We start from the raw sequence: 21,880 nt of genomic DNA on the forward strand, positions 1-21,880 counted from the left end.
GTGTTTGGTGGCACACTTCTGTCCCATTGTGTGGAAGTTACTAATTTTTCTATATTAAACATGTCGACATACAATATCAATATGTTGAAAAGCAAGATAATTACGTCAACATGCAAGATAGCTCAGTCAATTCAGTTTTACAATATTACAGTTTTAAAATTATACCGTTCATGTAGATAACCATTGTTGACAATATAAATATATGCATTAACTCTACCCTTTAAAATAATGTTAAATTGGCATTTACCAATTATAGTTATCGTGTTTGTTCCAATAAAATAACTTTAGAACCATTTTATCAAGAGCTTGGATTTTGGGTGGTTGTGTCAAACAGCAATATGACGTAGGCCTGTGTATTTCATTGCTGGCCACTCAGCCATGGCTCTTTGAAATCAACACTATTTGTCTGCTTTTGAGCTAAGACTACGCAATCGGTGCATATTTCGCTTGAAACTACGTCATTTTTAAATAACTCGTTTTGACGCAAGAAATAGATAGCTACGTCTAAGCGAAAGTCCAAGGTCTCGTTAAAATGGTTCTATTTGTATTAAAAAAGGTATAGCGCCTTTTCCCATACCTGTGTTTGAATGGAAAGTCATGACCTGTTGCTAAAATTAGATACAGGTACCTGTCGCAATATGATCAAAACCTACTGATTTTATAATGGTGTCAGTATGTAACCACTGATTTGTCATAAATAGGAAACCTGCATCGAGAACTCTATGTATAAAATCAGTTGATATTATGAACGTGATAACCGATCAATGCAATGAATGCAGTGTTGTTGACGGAAGAGATCTGGGTGTTGTTGATTTTTTTCATATCCCAAGCATGCTCACACTCAGAATTAAACAAAAGAATTAAAAAAAAACTCCAGCAGATTAGATACACTAGATACATGTAATCTAAACACTCGATCTATTCTTATCATGCTTTTAAGGAAAAGAAAAAAAAACTACTCAGAGGAATCGTTCAAGCGACCGCAAAATCAAAGTGTACATGTAAGAGTTACCATTAGGCCACGCACATAACAGTTTCATGGGATGTTTTTTTAATGTATGTCGCTATATGCTTTATTATATTTTAAAAAGTCATTAACCAGATTAACTGAAATAATCGTTCAATTATCAATAAGAAGACCACGTTAAACCAAACTTAATTCAATGTAAAAGTGTACTACTTTACCCGTTGATCATAATTTAAATTGGATTTCTTTGGTTTAAAGTGATTCAAATGGTCAGCTACTCAACTTTTTATATATCTCTAACAAAACCTGTAGATTTTAACGATGCCGTGTAAGATTCTATTAAGGTAGTCCATCAATAATTAAGGCGAATTTAACCATTTTGATTAATCTATACTACATCAAATACGTATTTTTTAAGTTGTTTAAGGCTGACATAAACCAAAATCGGACCTATGTATGTAGTCAATTAAATAAACTTTTTACACTTAAAACTGTTTTAAAGAGTTGTCTGCCCTTTAAGAAAATTAAAAAGATAATTTTTTGAAAATATGTATGGTAAATTATATATGAATTATTTTAGCATATTCAAAGAAAGGGAAAGCTTTTGCAACTTTTTACCAAGAGAAATGTGAGAAAATTACTTGTCCTAAAAAAATATATTTAAAAATGCATTTTCCCCATAGACTTAAGTATATATGATAAATTTGTTAAAGGGACTTGGACACGATTTGAGATCAAATATTTTATTTTTATTTTTTATGTATAAAATGGTTTATTGGTGCATTTTAAATGATTGACCAAAATATTAAATGTTAAAGTCAAGTTACAAGCGAGATACAGAGGTATTTTAAGAATTGATTGTTATGTAAACAAAACTCGAGTCTTATAGTTGTTTATAAAAAAGTAATGTAGAGAATTACCATTTCTTAGACAAAATCTCATGTAAATAACAATTTAAACTAATTCAATATCTTCTTAAATAATATTTTCAACAAAAGAAAGTTACACACATTTCAAGTCAAATCGTGTCCAAGTCCCTTTAATATTAATTTTTTCTTCAATTTCAGAGGTGAATATTTATTATTTAATAAACCCTTTAAAATCACATTAAAATTTTGGTGATTAAACTTGCAATCTAATAGATATGAAATATGATAGTTGTGGATGGACAACCTTAATTACACAGGTATATACTGCAGGGCCAAAACACCACGTGGTGAAAAAGACAATGGACCAAAAAAATGAAACCCATATTCATAGTCTTATATGCGTTTTTCTCTTTCTCATTTTTATAACGGTAAACAATGCTATTGAATGACATTGAAAATCATTGCATGTGCTAGAGATTGAAACGAACTTGAAAATGTTGCGATTGCCCCCTAAAGTCGACCCAGAAGAACAAAAGAAAATAGCGAGATATGGGTGCATACAGAGCGTTTGTGTATTTGCAGTCACATGTGCCGTTATCCGTGCTCGTGAGTGATGATATTCTATTATTTATAAGGGCTTACTCCTGACGTTGTTACACAAGCATTTTTGGGTGAAAGCATGTATACTCAGTTATGATTTTTAGTGCTAGGTTAGTGGTTACATTTAATAATATGTAAACGGTGTGACCGTTGGACCGAGCGCAGATTTAACACAGTGCAGTTTGATTTTTGTAGAATAAAATTTATTTGAAATGCACACAGTAGGATCCGCCTTGTTGACTACTCAAAGCATTAGCCAAAGTTTAACAAAACGTCGCGTGCTCAGTCTACATTATGACGTCATGTTTCAAACGTAATACACGTTTTAACTTCGGAAATAGCCGAAGAGAGTTACGTTATTCCGAACTTTTTTTTCTTCTTTCATTGTTTATCAATTTAATTCATATAAATGCCGCAGTAATAAAATTGAATACTTTATTCAGTATCTAAAAGACCAGTTCCTTGATGTTAATGTTTTTATTTTCCATCTGATAATTTGATAAGACATACATAGAACTAGTCGTGTTTTTTGACTGAAGCACTATTGAAACTTAATCGGTGTCCTCTTTTATTTCTTTTGATTCAAATTACCTTCTATTTAAATACTGGAACATTTTAACTGAGTTTAGGGGCAACAAACATCGATAAGTACCGGTCAAACAATGATCGAATTAACTTTTAAAAAACAAAATGGCTGCCAATATGGCCGCGCCCATGGCTGGAAGAAAAATTTTTTGGCCTTAGTACCCCTGATTAAACTTTCAGTTTTCAATGATTTTCTTATATATACGTGTTACCATTAATCCTCGCTTCGCGAGGCGGGCTTCGCCCGCCTCTCGCTGCGCTCGGTATAATCTATATTTTCCTGGAAAGGTTCAAAGAATTGTGTGTTGGGGGGGGGGGGGGGGGGGGGGTCATATCAAGTGGGTATTATCAGAGACATAAATATAAAATAACATTATGTTATTTATGTCTCTGGTACTATCTACCACACATAATATGTAAACGGTGTGACCGTTGGACCGAGCGCAGATTTAACACAGCGCAGTTTGATTTTTGTAGAATAAAATTTATTTGAAACGCACACAGTAGGATCCGCCTGGTTGCCTACTCAAATGATTAGACAAAGTTTAACTAAACGTCGCGTGCTCAGTCTACATTGTGACGTCATATTTCAGACGTAAAACGTTCAAGTTTTGTCTTCGGAAATAGCCGAAGAGTGTAACGTTATTCCGAACTATTTTTTATTTCTTCTTTCATTGTTTATCAATTTAATTCATATGAATGCCGCTGTAATAAAATTAAATACTTTATTCGGTATCTAAAAGATCAGTTTCTTGACCTTAATGTTTTTATTTTCCATCTGATAATTTGATAAGACATACATAGAACATGTCGTGTTTCTTGATTAAAGCACTATTGAAAATTATCTGGTTTCATTTTTAATTTCTTTTAATTCAAATTACCTTCTTTTGAAACACTTGAACTTATTTAATCGAGTTTAGGGGCAACAAACATCGATAAGTACTTATCAATCAATGATCGAAATAACTTTTTAAAAACAAAATGGCTGCCAATATGGCGGCGCCCATGGCTGGAAGAAATTTTTTTTGGCCTTAGTACCCCTGATTCAACTTTCATTTTTCAATGATTTTTTTATATATACGTGTTACCATTAATCCTCGCTTCGCGAGGCGGGCTTCGCCCGCCTCTCGCTGCGCTCGGTAATATGTAAACGGTGTGACCGTTGGACCGAGCGCAGATATAACACAGTGCAGTTTGATTTTTGTAAATCAAAATTAATTTGAACGTGCACAGTAGGATCCGCCTGGTTGCCTACTCAAATCATTAGCTAAAGTTTAAGTAAACGTCGCGTGCTCAGTCTACATTATGACGTCATGTTTCAGACGTAAAACGTACACGTTTTGTCTTCGGAAATAGCCGAAGAGAGTAACGTTATTCCGAACTTTTTTAAAATTTCTTCTTTCATTGTTTATCAATTTAATTCATATATATAACGCGGTAATAAAATCGAATACTTTATTCAGTATCTAAAAGTTCAGTTCTTGATGGTAATGTTTTTATTTTCCATCTGATAATTTGATAAGATATACATAGAACTAGTCGTGTTTCTTGATTGAAGCACTTTTGAAGCTTATCTGGTGTCCTCTTTTATTTCTTTTAATTCAAATTACCTATTATTGAAACACTAGAAAATTTTAATCTAGATTAGGGGCAATAAACATCGTTAAGTACCAGTCAATCAATGATCGAACTAACTTTTTAAAAACAAAATGGCTCCCAATATGGCGGCGCCCAGGGCTGGAAGAAAATTTTTTTGGCCTTAGTACCCCTGATTCAACTTTCATTTTTCACTGATTTTCTTATATATACGTGTTACCATTAATCCTCGCTTCGCGAGGCGGGCTTCGCCCGCCTCTCGCTGCGCTCGGTATTAAGTAAATCATACATCAAAGCTGTCCGGGAATCAATAAGTTTGTGCAATTATGAACGATTTTCTTTGCAGTTACTGTAATGTATGAAAGGTTTATAACGGTTAGTAAATGAAAGTAGAAATATTTACTTGTAAATTGAATTTATCAGATATCTCTCGGTTTTTCTTTTCCCATATAGTTTGGCATATGTCAAGGTTTGACTGTAACTGAATGTATGTCATCTTATCTTTACAGTACCATACGTTATGAAGCAGCTGAATTCCTAAGGACTGTTGCTCTGCTGGGAGGTCAAGAGAGCTGTACATAGTTTGACAATGCCTCATGGAGGAAAATGTAGATACTGGACACGAATTACCCTGGACACTGCATAACAAAATTGTTTTTGATGATGATGAGCATCCTGTTTTTGCAGTTATATGATGATAAATAAATGTATCTCGCATATCTAATAGCTCTTTTTGATCTATGCATATTTTAATCTATCAAAAGAGAACTAACCATCAATATGGCAGACTGATTAAAATCAACCCTTCCAACAGCCCTTTAATTCTGATTAAGAACATCTGAACAATTAGATTAAGGAGCTAGTCGAAGGTTGCTTGTGGTGGTCTTTTCCTATCTGTGTAAACAGGATCAAAATATTGCTCTCCTTCTACAAAAAATCCTTTCACACCGCAAACCTTCATACAGCAAAACTCATTTATAACGAAGTCACTGGGACCTGAGAAATTACTTTGTTATATCCGTAATTCGTTATAACCGTATAAAAAATTCATTAAATTTACATAGCTGGGGATCCAAGATGACTTCGCTATATCCGTGAATTCGCAATATCCGTGTTCTTAATAAACGAGTTTTACTGTACATTGATCATAAGCAGAATATAGAGGTATCATTGGGATACGTATCACATATATCACATAAGGGGTTTTGGAAAAGCTAAAAGTATTGCAGGTAAAGGTGTGTTAAACAAAACTAAAATATCGGCACCGGACACCTCGTCAAAGACAACTCATCGAATGCGACAACTCATCAAAACTCAAAAGTCAACTACCAGGTAATCAAAAGTAAAACTCGCTGACGCAACATGTCACAGAATGACAACTCATCGATATTACATGTATATACTCTGAAGTAAAAAATCTTTGAATACTTCTCAGATTATTTTTTCATACTCACTTAAAACATGGCTGAAGGAGGTACCAATTTACCTTATTCCGTCGCAGATGAATACAAACAAATTGGCATACAATGGTTTTGCACACTTGTGCAATAGGAAAAAGAAAACTTATTTGAAATTCAAACTGAGCACTTGTTAGGGGACTCTAATTCGAAGTGGCCGCTCATAAAGGAAAACTCTGAAAAAAAAAAATACAATTGTGTAAACCGTCGGGGAACGAATCAGAGATGGTAACTACATGTATTTAAATGATCTTGAGGGTAAATATTAATGTTTATGTGAATAAAAATTTTATTAATAGGTTTTCTTTCACTTTCTATGACTGTCGAATGTGTTGTCGTATCCATGAGTCGTCTATTCCATGACTTGTCCTTTCTATGCGCTGTCCATTCTGTGTGTTGTTGCATCGTTGTCATCGATGATTTTTTTCGACAAGTCGTCTTTCTATGAGTTGTCATAGACCCCTTAAATATATCTATAAGTCAAGATGTAGTTTTCTGGTTCTTTAGTTGATGATAACCATGCATAAATTTTGCCATGTTCAAACACAGGTTAAATTATTTTAAACAGTTTTTATTTTTACCAGTAATTTCTACATTCTGCTCAAGACATATACACAGGTTTTGCTGTGTGAAACAACTTTTCTGGTTTGCAAGTAATGTATGGACACTCTTTACGCACACAGATGAACATAAAGACAAGCTAACAACTGTTGTGTAGTAAAAAAGAATTGTATTACACTTTCCTGCTGCATTTCCATTGGGGTTAAAAATAATTGAAATCATAGAAGGGATGGGTGAGGGTAACCTGTAATCTGGAGCAAGGTACATTACCGGTAATACCTTTGAAAGGTTATAAATGGATACACTACATTCTAAGACTTCCATTTCCTACTTAGGGTTTATAAATGCAATTAAAAGAGCTCTTCTATAATGTAGAGGAAACTAAAATCTTTATATAAAAGTTAATAACTTATCATCAGTTACAAGTGCATTACCGGTATGTTGTTTATAAAATCTTGTCTTTGGTAATAGGTAACATTTACCCTGGCGCCTACAGTGTTGAAAACACTTAAATTCACTCAAAATAAATTATTGTGCAACCAAATATTATTAAAATAAATAACAACTAAAAAAAGAAAAAAATTCCTTGTAGACAAGAACTTTAAAAGTTATTTTTTGACTATTTTTTTTGTGTATTCTTTCCACAAATACCCTAAACTATCTGTATTTAAAGGACAGAAATATTGAATAATTCTACAACACCATTGGTACAAAGCTTTATTTCTTATATGACTTGCACATAAAACATTATTATTTTATTAAAATATTTTGATAAGAAAAATTGATTGCAATGCATTTGCACTTTTAAGAGATACATATGATTCGATGAAAATCTTAACTTTTCTTCATGTAATTTTGAACATGATTAATAAGGTCACTCATAAATATCACAGTCACAGTTCCTATATACCCGGTAGTTACACTGTTTTCAGCCGAAACACTTTGCGCTGCTGCCTGCTATCTTCTGTATTTCTTCTCTATTTTTTCTACTAAGTTGGGCACATTTTTGATTTCAAAGTCCAACAGCATCTGGCCCATGGCTTTTCCCTTGAAAATAATACCAGTATTTTCAGACATTGTTAACTAGGTGGTTACAAAGCAGTCACTCTGAAGGTTGTAATATAAGCGTGTGATATATTTATTTTCCCTGTTGTAGATTGTTTAATCAACTGAACATGTTACTTGTAGCCAAATATATATACTGGTACATGTGTAACAAAAAGAAAATTTCCTATAATCATGAGGTGATAGGAGAGGGTGTTCATATCATAAGAACTGCAGATGATTGTGCATTCACATTTTATCACAACATATGTAGCTAACTTACAGTGTATTTGATTTTATATGCCTCTTTTTTAATCTTTTTTAAAAAAATATATTTCTATAGTGAGATATTTTTTAATGAGAGCCAGTACAATAAAAGGCTGGTGCTATACCTTTTCATAAACCGGTATTTTTAATCCATTTTCCATAAAAATGACTGTTTGCACTTAAACAGAACTATCTTCTATCCATACCTGAGGGTCACTCCTGAGAGAGGCGATTCCTCCGCCCCCTAGCACATCATGCAGCACAAAGTTCAACCCATACACTCCTGGTACATCATACCTTTAAAATTTAAGAGAAAGGTATTTTCAACATTTACTATTTCGTCAATAAAAAAGACAACCAAAAATACAATCAAAATATATATTAAAACTCTAGCTAGATATAATAAAGAAATAGTTGTATTAATGAAATTTTATATTGGATATTTAATTGCAATACATGTTAATTTTCTATTTATAAGATATATTGTTTTTTAAAATAAATAATTTGGAGATGTGTGAAGAGATCAAAGGGGTGGTAATTAGTATTAATTGACAATACTTCACTTACCCATGATCAATTATAACAGTTGTTGTAATTAACTCAGCAGGAGTGATAATTAAACCATGAAACTGTGGAGAACTTAACAAGGGGGTCAAACAAACCTACCTGTGTCCCACTTCCTTTGATCTCAGTAGGATAATGACCTCATTTAAAGTCTCAAAATTTACTTAATGAAGAAAAAGAGTAACTCCTGATGCATGGATGATATATAAGGGGGAACTTGCAGGGCATTTCATTACAACTCTCTTCTTCAAACCATTCAATATAATACTATCAATATACTCAAAACCATGGATGTTAAGACCAGTGCACAACTCCTACAGAGACACCTGATTCATCACGAGAAGGCCAAGGCCCAGGTCAAACTCATAGGTAGGATTTTGTAAAGTTTTCTGATAATTAATTCTCATTTAAATTTGTAACTGAACACTATATCCTTCAGAAATAAAATATTAAGTATAATACTAAAAGAAACAAAAATTAACAATGGTTTTATCATTTTTCAATGATTTACAAACTTTGTCAGGTTTTTTTTAGCCAACCTACATAATTGTAATCTAAACAATCATACCTGTAATTATCAAATACAGAGCTTTGTTGAGGAAATCAGAAAGTTGCAAGCATTTTAAAGAATGAAGAGTATATGTCTTCTATGACTCAACACAAACTCTGTGATATGTCATTACCATAATCTGTATTTCAAAAAAAAGGATATGTAAATTATTTTAGATCTGCATGGTGTTGTTCTGATGAAAATAAAAGTATCTGCTTGGTATTTATTTTGCTTTTAATATTTCAGAGCGACAGATTAAGAGACAATATCGACTGGCAGTGCGCACTGTTCTCAAGGGTCACAAGGGACAGTCCCTTCACTACATGGGAATCATGACCGTTCTACAGTCCGTCCGACACTTCTACCAGCGCTATTCCCACAGGAGTTGGCTGAACGTCCAGATGCTGGCCCGCATTATCATGCAGACCATGGACCCCTGCCGCATGCTCCCTCCCCTAGAGATCCCAGAGGACAACTTCCAGTGCGAGAGTGGTCAGTCAGAGAAGTACCAGCATGCTCTAGTGGTGGCCCATTGTAACTTCTCCAGGGCCAGTTAGTGACATCCCAGTTGTTGCTACCTTGTGATATTGTGTTTGTGATATTCTAGTGATTTTCATTGTGTGACAGTGTTTTATTCTGACATTGTGTGTCAAATAAGACTCAAATTTTTAAATGGCTTTCAAGAGTAAGAACCTCTTGATAGGCTAAAAAGATATCCAAACTTTCAACTGATGTTTTATTGTGTCCTTTTGTGTAAACAATGATATTATTTCATGTGCTCCTCTGTGCTGAACCATTTGTATATTCTATTCAAAATGTGAAAGTGCTTACATGTTATAAAAACTAATAAATTATAACCATAATCAATTTTATAGTCTTCTTTATAAAAAAAAAAAGCAATAGAGAAAAATTGATTTTGGTGACAAGATAAAACCAAAACCTAATATCCCAAATATGCAATCTAAAATGCCTAGTATATGTTATATGGGTCTTAAAGGGGCATGGTCACGAAGTTCATCAAATTTTATTTTTCTAATTTCAGTGTTTACAATGCTATTTCGTTTAAAACATAAAAAAAACCATTTCCTGATATTTGTGACATTCATTTTAGGTCTAAGTCCCTTTTAATGCATTTTAATTGCATTCCAAGCATATCTAGAAATATCTACCAGTAGTAACTTCTTACTGTTGAAATATATACAAGCTTTTATAAAATACCTCTGTATCTTATGGTGACTGGGTACACTCTTATTCTCAAAGAGATGGGAGAAGTAGCTTTCCACCGCCTCTGTAGTGAGAGCCTGTCTAAGATAGGGTAGTATATCAGGGTGTCTGGCAATCACACCTACAACACAAATACAATGGTCATTACACACTTATACATTAAACATATAACACTTTAAAGAAATATTTTTTCTTTTGAATAAATGCACGTCGCTCATGAAAGAACACAAATATTACTTGAGAGCCATTTCAATTACTGCATAAAACTGCTATCATGATTTCCACCCTATCTTGATAATTAGTTTGTACAGATCAGTGTTTGTACCAATATATGAACTGTGATAATGAATTCCCCCTAATCTTGACAATACAGATGAGTTGATTACCAATATTAGCACTGTTTCCCTTGTCTCCACTCCTGGTGTAGGCCAGTTCCTCCAGCCTGAAGGAGTAGTCTCCCCCTGGGAGGGGTGTCTCCACCACTCGGGAGGGAGGTGTGACATTCTGGGTCATGTACTCCGACATAGGGATGTCTGGGAACTGATACTGTTCTACATGTTCACCATTCATGTGGATGTCAACCTGTCGCATTTAAATAATTCATTATACAAGAAAATCACTACACGACTACATCTTTTTATGAAATCATATGCATGGAATGAATTATAACGGTAATTGATTATATATGTATCAAATTTTCTTCTTTAACACCATGCTCTGTTTCAGTTTAAAACAAACTCATTTAATTCTGATATTGTGGCAACCTTTTACTAAATCAAAATGGTTATATGTACGAAGAGAAGTTCCGGGGCATTTGCTGAAAGTCTCACAAACATGTTTACCTGGACATTGTTGCGTGGATACAGAAAGGAAAACATCTTCAGCACTGGATTTCTGCAAACAAATAGAACATATTAATATAAATAAATGCACAAGTACACAAACCAAATCAACAGTCATACTGGACCAACAACAGATTAAGATTTATTTTATAAATATTCATATTCTCATATGAAATAATTCAAATTTAAGTAAGAAGAGGTAATTTTGAAAAAAAATAGTTCAACTTCACCAAATGTAAAATACATGTGCAGCTAAATATATATACATGTATAAATATATATACCCATATAAAAATTTTTCTGACAGAGTTGCGATCTGGGTACTTACACTCTTGGGCGTCCACCAATGATGTTTGTTAATCCTGGAGCTGTGTACGGAACATAGTTTGGATTTGTTAGATATGAATTATCAGCAGATGATTTTTCTACATGTAGTTTCAAACAATATCAAAATTTTATACATTAGAAAAAGATTTAAGTTATTCAGGAATTCAAAAGATGAGATTAGATAAATGCAATTGCTGTGCACCAATGTTTAACTAAGAGGAAAACAACTTGTCATTTTTCTTAAAAACAATGCAATTTGTTTATTATTCAAACACTCTTGATAGGACTAGACCATTCAGCATCATGGGATGATGAAGAAATGTACGACATAACCCTTTCTTGCAATAATGAAAACCTCATATTAATACCTGGTTGGAACATTTGGCCTAATCCACATTAAAAAACCATGATCAGAATACCGGTACACATGATGTCGGTGGGAGATACATACCCATCCCCGTTCCTGCAGGGGCAATTTCTTTGGCAAAAAACTCTAATGCCTTTTTGTCTTTGTGTTGAACTGCTAACCACATAACAGCATCCCTTACACCCTAATGACAAGGTTATGGATTACATTGGCATAAGATACATGTATATTCCACAGTTAATTAACTCTTTACCTCTCAATGCCATATTCATAAGATACATCTGTAGTTCGATCAAATGAGACAAATTGACAAACCTTTGGAACTCTACTATGTGGTCCATAGATATGTTCTGAGCCAAGCACCTCCAGGTTGACTTTCGTGAAATCACTCATATTTAATTGTGAAAAAACTCTTCTACATCTGAAATAAATACATGTACAAAGGTACACTGTACTGTAACTATCAAAGTCTTCATTTTTTATTGATACATTGTACCTTTTTTGAACGTTCCTTAAATTTTTCTCTCTTACTGATTCCCCAGTATTTCATACAAGTTAAGCTATATTTGTATATTATGTGTAGTTACACAGTTGTCCCAGGTCTAAATTTATGTCTCTTTTTTATAGTTTTCTTAATCAGTACAAATACTTATCAGTAAAGAAGAATAAAAATGGATATAAGAAACGATTCTTGGTACTTTTGTTCATTCTAGTGAATGAATATTGTTTTGACACAGAGGCAATTGTGCATATCAAAATATGGCTTATCTGCATCTTTGTAATTCCAGATTCTTACTGTCTTGAATGTTGTTAAAATAAATAACATCAATGATGATATGACAAAAATTGTTTTGAAACAGGGTTTCATCTTATTAATAACCAACCAGTATGCATTCATAAATCAAAGTACTGAAGTACTGACGGGAGTTGATTTTATCAATTATCATTTATTACAAAATCAACTTATCTTGCATGGCAATTAGTTTCTAGTCTGTAATATGAATTTTAATTAGACTTTTCAGACAAGAATTTAGAGAAACCCCATATGAATCATGTTGTGTAATATTTAAAGATAGATTTCAAACTATGTATTAGTAATCGAAACAATTCTAAAAATTGTATGGATCCAAGCACTATAGATATTGAACTCCAGTCTCGTTCAACCAGACGCTCAGCTGTCTCCTTTAATCTCCGACAAGCAAGAGAGCCTCTCTGATTGACGGAGATTTACGGAGACAGCCAAGCGTCTGGTTTAACAAGACTATATTTAACTCTGGCGTAGGCATACATGAGATTACATAAATATCTAAATTATTCGTATTATATAAAATCTTACTATTTTCAAAGTGTTTATAGATAACTTTCCTTGAAAAACAATGCTTCAGCATACATTACATCAAATTTTTCTATTATATTCAAGAACTAAAACTTGTCAGCAGTGATGATTTGTGCTTAGGTCCAAACACTGTTTCACTTTCAGTTTGCCAAAGTGACTGCATAGGAGAGTTGATTAAAATCAACTCCCAAAAAACCATAATTGTAAGGGTACAGAATACAGACTACACTTGCCTTTTAAGGATTTCTTCAGCTGTTTTTTCTGCTTTAGCCTTGGAATTGACACCACCCACGCAAGCTACAGCAGTGGCTCTGAATCCACTGGGATATATGGTACAAACCTGATTAGTGTAAAAGCAATGTGTGTTATGGCACAGAATAGTTATAGAAATTAAATATTTGACAAATTAAGTTTAAGATAAAAGAAACGATGAAATTCAAAAGTAATCTTAAGCAAGATATGGAGATCGAGTAAGTAAATGTAGCACAATTAGGATCTTATTTTGACCTTGAACTCCCCGGTAGGAGGATGACCTTTGGCCCCTGAGACATAAACAGCTGTACCATCAGGCGCTACAATGCAATATCATTATAGAGTTCAGTCTAAATTGTGTTATACAGTAGTTTGAATAACACAATAAATATAGAGGTCAGCTTAAGGTCGTACTGTCAAATTCATCCAGCTGTACTTGAGAGAAATCACAGCAGACGTCAGGGAGCATGTAGTGCTCTGGGTCCCCTATCTCATACACCAGCTGCTCGCTGACCGTCCCCCTGTTCACCAGACCCCCTGTTGCCTTTGGTTTGGTGACAATGAATCCACCATTGGAGGCACACTCCACAATAGGAAATCCAATGTGGTCCCTGTCACAGATTGAGTATCGTTATACAAGCATTTACAGTTGGTAATTTTAGAGAACTACACACCTAATGCATTTCACCAAAATAAGCTCAATATATGCTACAACCAAAAAGGAGCTTTCAATTTTAAAATCCAAGGGCTATAACACTGTTAAAATTAACTGAACTTTAGCAGATTACATAATTTGTATGAAAAGTAACTTACCAGTCGGGTACCTTATCCCAGTCTGTGAAAATTCCTCCGGTGACCTGAGCCCCACACTCTACCAAATGACCTGCAAGACTGTAAAAATCAACACAATATCATTAAAAATGCACAATCAGCAACTCTTACCATTCTCATGTACTCAATTGAATTATAACCAAAATAAAGAAAACCCTCTCCAAATTGATAAATATTCCTTGAAAATGTAAAGTAAAGTATTGAATGGCCAGGAAATGATTTTCAGCAATATCAATTTATGTACCGGTATTGGTACATGTATGTAACAATAACACATGTCTTTATTAATATACAGTCGCGTAATTTGCACACACCTTCCTGCAGCAAGACTATTGAAATCTTTCCAATCCCATCCGAACTAGAAATATATAAATCAACTAAAAATCATGTGCCTTAAGGAATAAACATTTAAAAACCTCAATTTCTTTTCAAAATTATGTGTATTGCATTATCACATTTTAAGCAACAATCCCATAATGATAACATAGTACTAAATTCAAGCAATGAATTTTTTAGTGAAATTTTCACATTATAGTAAGCAAATTCCAATAACATATCTTATAACTTCAGCCAATTGAATCACAAAAGAATTTCATGTAGAAAGTAATACACAAAAATTAATGTGAAATTTCATGCATTTTCAAGTTATCTGTATTTCACATTAAAATTTTTATGTAAAATTTGGATGTAATTATTGCAGTTTATCAGTCTTAAAATTAAGTTAAGTACAAGTTTAAAAACTATTTTTTTTCCCATCATCACAGACAGGCAAACTTACTGTGTGTACAAGAGGTCCTAACACTACAGCACTGTCTACACAGCGGCCTGTGATCACAACATCAGCTCCAAGGTCCAGGGCTCGAGCAATGGGGCCTGCCCTGTAACAAAACAATCCAAGTATCCAATTAATAAAACTACCTATACAGGACCATTACTACTGTAAATTCCTTATTTGTTGCGAGTACTGGTGCTTAATTCCGCAATTCAACTGTTTTGTATTAAATCATGGGAATATAAAATCGTGAGCACCATTTTTTTGTTATAATTCCTAAAGTTCAAAACTGTCTGAAAAATAACAGCATGATTTTATAATCGGTGAGGGTTGCTTCTCGCGATTTTTAGCAGATGTTAATTCCTTGCCTTTAATAAGGAATCTACAGTAGCTAATGGTCCCTGTAATCTGGGATAGAACATGCAAGTAATAAATTTACACATATTACCCAATGTAGGCATTCATGCTGACCACTGCTTTTGGAAATGATTGACCAGACTGCATATCTATTATACAGTCATCTTGGAGACTCTTCAACTGAAATGAAATTAAAAAGGTAATGAAAATCCTTTTTCTCTAAATTTATAATTTGCTTGGACCATCATAGATTTGTGTGGTGTGTGTGTGTGAGGGTATGTCTGTCACTCTAATCAAGACTTTTACCTTTGGCATGAGATCATCACCAGTGACAACAGCAACATTTAGATTGACCCCTGCAACCTCACATACTTTTTTCAGTGCAGCAGCACAACCATGAGGATTTACTCCCCCTGCATTGCTTACAACCTTTATTCCTTAAAAATATAACACAAGAGTATAATATCTTAAAACACAGTCATAGAGAAAATGCTCAAAAAGAATTCATGCTTACATCAGTTTCATTTCCCTAATCTTTAAAGTGTATATTAAAAACTGATCGTACATTATGAATTATGCTTATAACATATAAAAATTGCTTGTCCCTGGCATTTCACTATATTAACCCTATTTAACTGTAGTTTCTTAAAGTATACCTTTATCATAAATAAGTAATCTGTAATTCAATCACACATAGACCTTTATTGCCTACCTTGTCTTTTGATATCTTTGATAAATGGTGCCATGGCTACTGTAATGAAATCTGGAGCATATCCCATCTCCTGTTAAAAATATGAAAATAATCAACAGTCAAAATAATTCTAACCAACCTAGGAATAAGTTTATTGGTTGATTTATAGTCTACAAAATATAGTGCCTTTGTGGTTATAAGCAAACAGCTTGTTACTGTTATAGGCATTCCAAGATAACATGTTGTACAGTAATATAAAATCAACCTACTGCCAATGAAAAATGTTACATAGAGAGGGTTAAGCAAAATTATGTTGCATCTGCAGGTAGGGGATGGAGAAAAGAAAGTTTAGGGGATTAACCCTCACTCTTTTTTTGTCTTCACTGGACAGAAACCTTCTATTGAAATATGACCAATTTACTGTTTGGATGCAGAGTCATTATAAAAGGGCAACTTAATTAGTATCACGTCTAGTTAGTGTACAAATACAACCAGTGTATCACCATGATCACAGGGAAAGGAATTTCAGAAAACAATGCATATATGCAATATATACATTTATCAAAAAATTCTTTTTTTCACAAAGTTTACAAAACTTATTACAAATATGAATGTTTTGATTTACATATAAGTAAAAATAAACCACATACATTGTTCTTATGCTTTGCCCCAACAAGTAGAGACATTGTGACCTCAGCCAGATAGTCATAGACCAAGTAATCAATCTTCCCTCCATAGATAAGTTGTGGGGCTGGAAGAAAATTATATTATACAATAATAGTATTCAATCAAAAATTACAATATTATATACGATTTCTTAATTTCAATTTAAATACTCCAATATACAGTAAACATATTATATTTAGCTTATACAATATTTGGCAGAAAATGACTGTGCAACAGGTTAAATAAACGTAGATTTGAATACACCAATGATAATACTAAAGTAATTTGTAAATTGTGCACTGCTCATTTTAAATATACTGAAATCACTTTGGACATGCGGTAATGCATCAATAAATTGAATATATTTTAAACCCTTTTTCATGTTTTCATTGAGTTACAATGTATTGTGATCTGTATCATATTGCATTTCAGTACTAGCTATTATGATGATGTACCGAATTGGCAAAGCACAGTTTTGGCCAAGCCCTAAATCAAGTTATTCTGAATAGCTTATTAAAGCTATATAGCTTATTCAAGATATAAACAGAACAAGCTATATACATGATGCTAAATCAAGAGATTGTTCTGGACCTGTTGATATGTGATATTTCAACTGTTTTGTAGCTCTATAGGCAATATCTTAAACATTAGCAATAAACATTTGATTTATTATTATTCATTTAAGATTAATCATCAATTAATTCCAGTTCATAAAATTTAATCCACCACGATTTTTCTAACATAAAATTTTAAAAAAATATTAATTAAGGGGGCCAAATTTCCACGTAACGAATTGACTTATCTCGGGTAAACAACGTACTCGAAACAGAGGTATCCCCCCAAAAACCACTTGCGCATCCTATTCTGACAGTCTTTCCTGGTAAATAATCAGAGTATCTCCTTTTCTCATATCTGAATTGCAGATATGAAGAACAAGGCAATGTTTTGCATTTGTAATTTCTAAAAGCATTAAATATTTGCGGTGTGAGTAGTTTCATTTTCACTTCAGCCGTCTGCTGACAGGAAGTTCAAGTCGCACATGCGCACTACATCATATGACAAGTTTCGTCACTTCTGGCCAAAATGGATGACAGCATCATCTTTACAGACGGATAATAATTTTATGGTCCTACAACTGATGGATGCGTAATTGCATCCTTTTGAAGATTATTCTTATCGAATTAGTATAAAAAACGTAAAAATCATGGCAGCGATTACGGAAACAGTGTATGGGACGTCCGAGGAAGGGCATGTAATGTCTGAAAAGGTTTCCTCATTAGCCACAAATATTTACAAAGAATTTGAACGAATGATCAAGAAATACGACGAAGATGTAGTAAAAGAGTTGATGCCGTTGATAGTGGCTCTTCTAGAAGGGCTTGATCAGTCTCTTTCGGACAAGCAAGAGGCTGATGTTGAGTTAGAACTATTAAGAGATGATAATGAGCAACTTTTGACACAATATGAAAGGGAAAAGCAACTCAGAAAGGGTACAGAACAAGTAAGTTGTAACATTTAAAGTTCATGAAAAAGTATTACTGATTTGCTTTTTTGGTTTCCTAAAGAGAGTGATATAAGATGCAATAAAAACATTGAACGATACCCCTCCCCCTTTTGCTTCAATTGCCATAACATTTGTTTGCTCTTTCTATTTGTATTGTTTAGTACTGACTTTAAACATATGGTATTTTATATTCAAAAATTTTAATCTAAAAAAAAATGAGCATTTCTTATTGATAATTAATTAAAATCATTCGGATGAAACATAAGACTGAAAATTGAATTGTCCTTTTTGATTAAAAAACATATTGTAATCTCAATAATATTTTTTCACCCGCTAATCATAATGTTTCCTTTTTTAATCTTTTAGAAATATTTGGAAATGGAAGATGCAGTTGAAGGAGAGAAAAAGTCAATGCAGGATAAGCTTGAAAGTTTGGAGTCTGTTGTGAGAATGTTGGAATTAAAAGTGAAAAATTCTGCAGATCATGGTAATGTTTTTATCTTGGTAATTTTGACTGAATATAATCTGAATAGTAAAATGGAGAGGTCAGTTATCAAATTTTGATATTATTTGATCTTGTTTTATATCATTCTATTATTTAGTGTCCAGAATGGAAGAAAAAGAAGTAGATTTAAAAAAGGAATACACAAAACTACATGAAAGATATACAGAGGTAAGATCCGAAATTATCTTAAAAAGTATAGTAATAAACTGAGATTTACTACCCAGATTTCAAGTACGTGAATAATTGCTTTTCTTGACTGAATCATGTTACTCTTTTATATGGAAATCTTCAAATTGATTTTTAGTTATTCAGAACACATATGGACTACATGGAGAGAACTAAAATCGTGATGGGGTCTGACAGAATGGAAGTCTCAAACAGTCCTCGTTCTAAGTAAGTTATCTCCACAACCTACCAGCATCATGTAAGCAACCAGTAATAGGCATACAATGGATTGAATATGAAACTTTAAAATAATGTGTGCTGGAATATTTTTAATCCATCACTTTCAAAATATGATTTTACAGCATGTATTTAATAGTATTATTTGTATTTTCAAATATTATTTTTCATGGTGCTAAAACCTTGAAGGTTCCGAATGCAAGTAAACATGTATGTCAAACTTTTTAAATGAAACAATAATCAAGGAAATCCATTAACCAATTCAAAGGAAAATATAGCATGGTATGTTATACAATATATATTGTATGTTATACAATGTTTATTTTGGGTTGAAATTTATTTACTATAAAGACAAGTGTTTATGTATAAAACATTATGATAACTTTTTTGTGTGGAAAAAGCTTGAGAACTGTAGGTGTGCAGACTCAGATACTAAGAAATGACAGTGAGAGGAGTGATACTGAAGGAGTGGTGTATCGCCAGACAGAGCCAGTGTTAGGGTACTACAACCAGGGCATGGCTACAACACTCTGTCTGGAATGACTTGATGAATTTCATTTCCAACAAATTTGATGCTTTGTTTTACAAAATACAGCTTCTATGATCTCTGGATAGTGATGTCAGACTCTCCAGTCAACTATTTCCCTGTAAAATAGCTTTCAGCAAAGAATGACCTCCATTATTTCTGTTTATATCTTTTCAGCTAAACAGGATCTTCATTTACTATACACTTTTATTAATGTACTCAGTGAGCTATTTTCAGAGATATAAATTTAATTTAACAGATTCAATTATATGTAATTATATATTACCTTTTATTTACTCTGTATACTTATTCTTATTCACTCACTTTTCTAGCTGTTCTTTAATTTCACAGATATTCTCGCCCTAAATGAATTCTAGAATTTGAATACCCGTAATAATTTTCATCTGGCAACTTTCAATTTCTGCTGTCAGACATGCAGTAATATTCATAAAAAAATATCTCAACACATTAAGATATTGTTTGGTTTTTCATCTGAATAGTTTCCTTTAATAGATAATTATGATTCATTGTGACAGTTTAGAATTGAGAATATCACTGCCCTTGTGTTTGTTGTTAACAGAGGAGGATTTCATTTACCAAGCCTTCGCCCGGTCAGTATAGCTTATGGTCAGAACATCAGTGCCCGGTCAGGGAGTACCCCTCCTAGCTTCAGTAGTTTTGATGACATGATGTCACCCCGCAGTGTGGCAGACTCCAATGTCAGTCTACAGAGTGAACTGGGAGAACTGGACTCTCCACAGAGTGCCAAAGGCAAGCAGAAGGAGACCAAAACCTGTGACCAGGGTCAAGTGACCGACAGTATTAACGTCAGAGAGTTTGCCACAGCAACAAGTAATTCTATCTCTTGGTTGTGTTCTCTGTTGTATTTCTGATCATGTTATTCATCGTGTTCATGTTGTGTTGTATTTGTTGTACCAAACATCATTTTTCAAATTCTGGGCATTCTTTTTCATTTGCTGTATATTGTAATGTTTACCTTAAAAATCATCAAAAATCATAATAGATTTTTACTAAAATATTACTTGTAAATATCTGAATAATTATATTAATTTTAATGTGAATTGATCAATCAATATAAAATTCATAACAATTTCTATAATCAATAATATCTTAGTCACTTTCTCAACTTCTTATTGAAATTTTGCCTTATTCAAATAGTTTGGTACAGCATTCTAATGTTGAAGAAATTTCAGATGTACATTTCATTAATTTTACTTTTATTTTTTGCTCCATTTTGCTGGAATGCTAATTTTTATCATGCTTAAGTTTGGTTTATTTCTTGTTTGCATGTTTGAGTTGTTTGATTTTCTTTACTTTATTCAGAACCCCAAAATAATACTGAAGAAAATAGCAGCACCGCACAACCAAAAGATTCTCAGGAAGTGAAAGTAGAAAAAGACAATCAGGGTGAAAGTGAATCAAATACTCAAGTATCTAATAATACCGACAATACTAGTGAACTCGGTCCTAGTGATGGTAAAGCTAGTCAGAAATCTCAGTCAGTCCCACAGTCAGTGGACAGAACTGAAGATAGTACTTTAGATAATGAGAGGGTCACTGTTGACCGGTCTGACTCAGAGAACATGATAGACAATCAGAACGTTGTAAGTTCACCTGAGGTCAGTAAGCCCCCTGAGGTCAAGACCTCCACCCCACAAACTGAGGACGGTAGGGTTAGGGAAAGGCATGATAGTAGATTAAGTATTGAGGAAGAGGAGGCAGAGTTTGAGGAGGATAAGATTATGGGTAAGTTAGGTGACGACAAATGCCATTCTCTTTTCTCTCTCTTTCTTTATTTTGTCTGTCTCTTTTACTTATTTCTTTGTATATTCACTTGTAAGATTAGTTAACTGTGTACTGTTAGTAATTATAAGGAGTTATTTTGTTTCTCCATTAGATTTTGGTCGTAGCTTATACTTTGAAGGTAACTCATCCACTGTTGTTCTTTAGCCAAAAAAATTCTGTGCCGCTCAACAACAGCTGTTCTACACACGCTTACTTAAAACCTACTTATATGTTCATTTATTTTTGTATACTGTACATCCCTACAGATATGTTAATGTTCAAGCACAAATCAAAATCTCACATCCTACATGTATATTTAAAAAAGAAATACATGCTTTCATACCTCAATTAGCAGCAAATGAATTCATATATTTAACAGTTAGGTTAATAAATTTCATCAATGGATAAAGGT

The 21,880-nt window shown here is 33.2% G+C and overlaps 3 protein-coding genes and 1 long non-coding RNA gene across 22 annotated transcripts in view; 3 read left to right on the plus strand and 1 right to left on the minus strand.

Annotated features, from left to right (window-relative positions):
* The first annotated feature begins 2,103 nt into the window (after positions 1-2,103).
* Positions 2,104-5,341, plus strand: LOC105329846 (uncharacterized). Its single transcript, XR_900400.4, has 2 exons — positions 2,104-2,442; positions 5,127-5,341. It is a non-coding gene; the product is annotated as an uncharacterized lncRNA (long non-coding RNA).
* Positions 5,342-7,338: 1,997 nt separating this feature from the next.
* Positions 7,339-17,763, minus strand: LOC105329890 (uncharacterized). The gene is made up of 19 exons (XM_034447689.2): positions 17,546-17,763; positions 16,710-16,810; positions 16,081-16,150; positions 15,675-15,805; positions 15,460-15,548; positions 15,018-15,117; positions 14,554-14,597; positions 14,222-14,299; positions 13,823-14,019; positions 13,664-13,728; positions 13,390-13,496; positions 12,136-12,241; positions 11,905-12,004; positions 11,455-11,494; positions 11,127-11,178; positions 10,671-10,866; positions 10,279-10,405; positions 8,153-8,243; positions 7,339-7,682 (listed from the first exon to the last, which is right to left on the minus strand). Exons 1-19 carry the CDS (start codon positions 17,721-17,723, stop codon positions 7,593-7,595), a joined length of 1,962 nt encoding a protein of 653 aa, XP_034303580.2. The 5' UTR covers positions 17,724-17,763; the 3' UTR covers positions 7,339-7,592.
* On the plus strand, positions 8,442-9,891 carry LOC105329844 (uncharacterized). The gene is made up of 2 exons (XM_011431309.4): positions 8,442-8,879; positions 9,307-9,891. Exons 1-2 carry the CDS (start codon positions 8,798-8,800, stop codon positions 9,615-9,617), a joined length of 393 nt encoding a protein of 130 aa, XP_011429611.1. The 5' UTR covers positions 8,442-8,797; the 3' UTR covers positions 9,618-9,891.
* Positions 17,764-17,788: 25 nt separating the features above from the next.
* Positions 17,789-21,880, plus strand: part of LOC105335674 (C-Jun-amino-terminal kinase-interacting protein 4) — a 28,889-nt gene continuing 24,797 nt past the window's right edge. For 12 of the 19 annotated variants that reach the window (XM_034447672.2, XM_066076941.1, XM_034447682.2 and 9 more), the window contains exons 1-8: positions 17,789-18,226; positions 18,596-18,716; positions 18,832-18,902; positions 19,039-19,127; positions 19,538-19,636; positions 20,243-20,514; positions 21,007-21,429; positions 21,581-21,607. In XM_034447672.2, the coding sequence (XP_034303563.2) occupies positions 17,930-18,226; positions 18,596-18,716; positions 18,832-18,902; positions 19,039-19,127; positions 19,538-19,636; positions 20,243-20,514; positions 21,007-21,429; positions 21,581-21,607 (1,399 nt within the window). In that variant the 5' untranslated portion in view covers positions 17,789-17,929. The remainder of the gene's footprint in view (positions 18,227-18,595; positions 18,717-18,831; positions 18,903-19,038; positions 19,128-19,537; positions 19,637-20,242; positions 20,515-21,006; positions 21,430-21,580; positions 21,608-21,880) is intronic. The other 7 variants (XM_066076935.1, XM_066076940.1, XM_066076939.1 and 4 more) reach the window with 3 other exon arrangements.

This window comes from Magallana gigas, chromosome 2 (genome assembly GCF_963853765.1).
Source record: "Magallana gigas chromosome 2, xbMagGiga1.1, whole genome shotgun sequence".
In the NCBI taxonomy this organism is placed as follows: domain Eukaryota; kingdom Metazoa; phylum Mollusca; class Bivalvia; order Ostreida; family Ostreidae; genus Magallana; species Magallana gigas.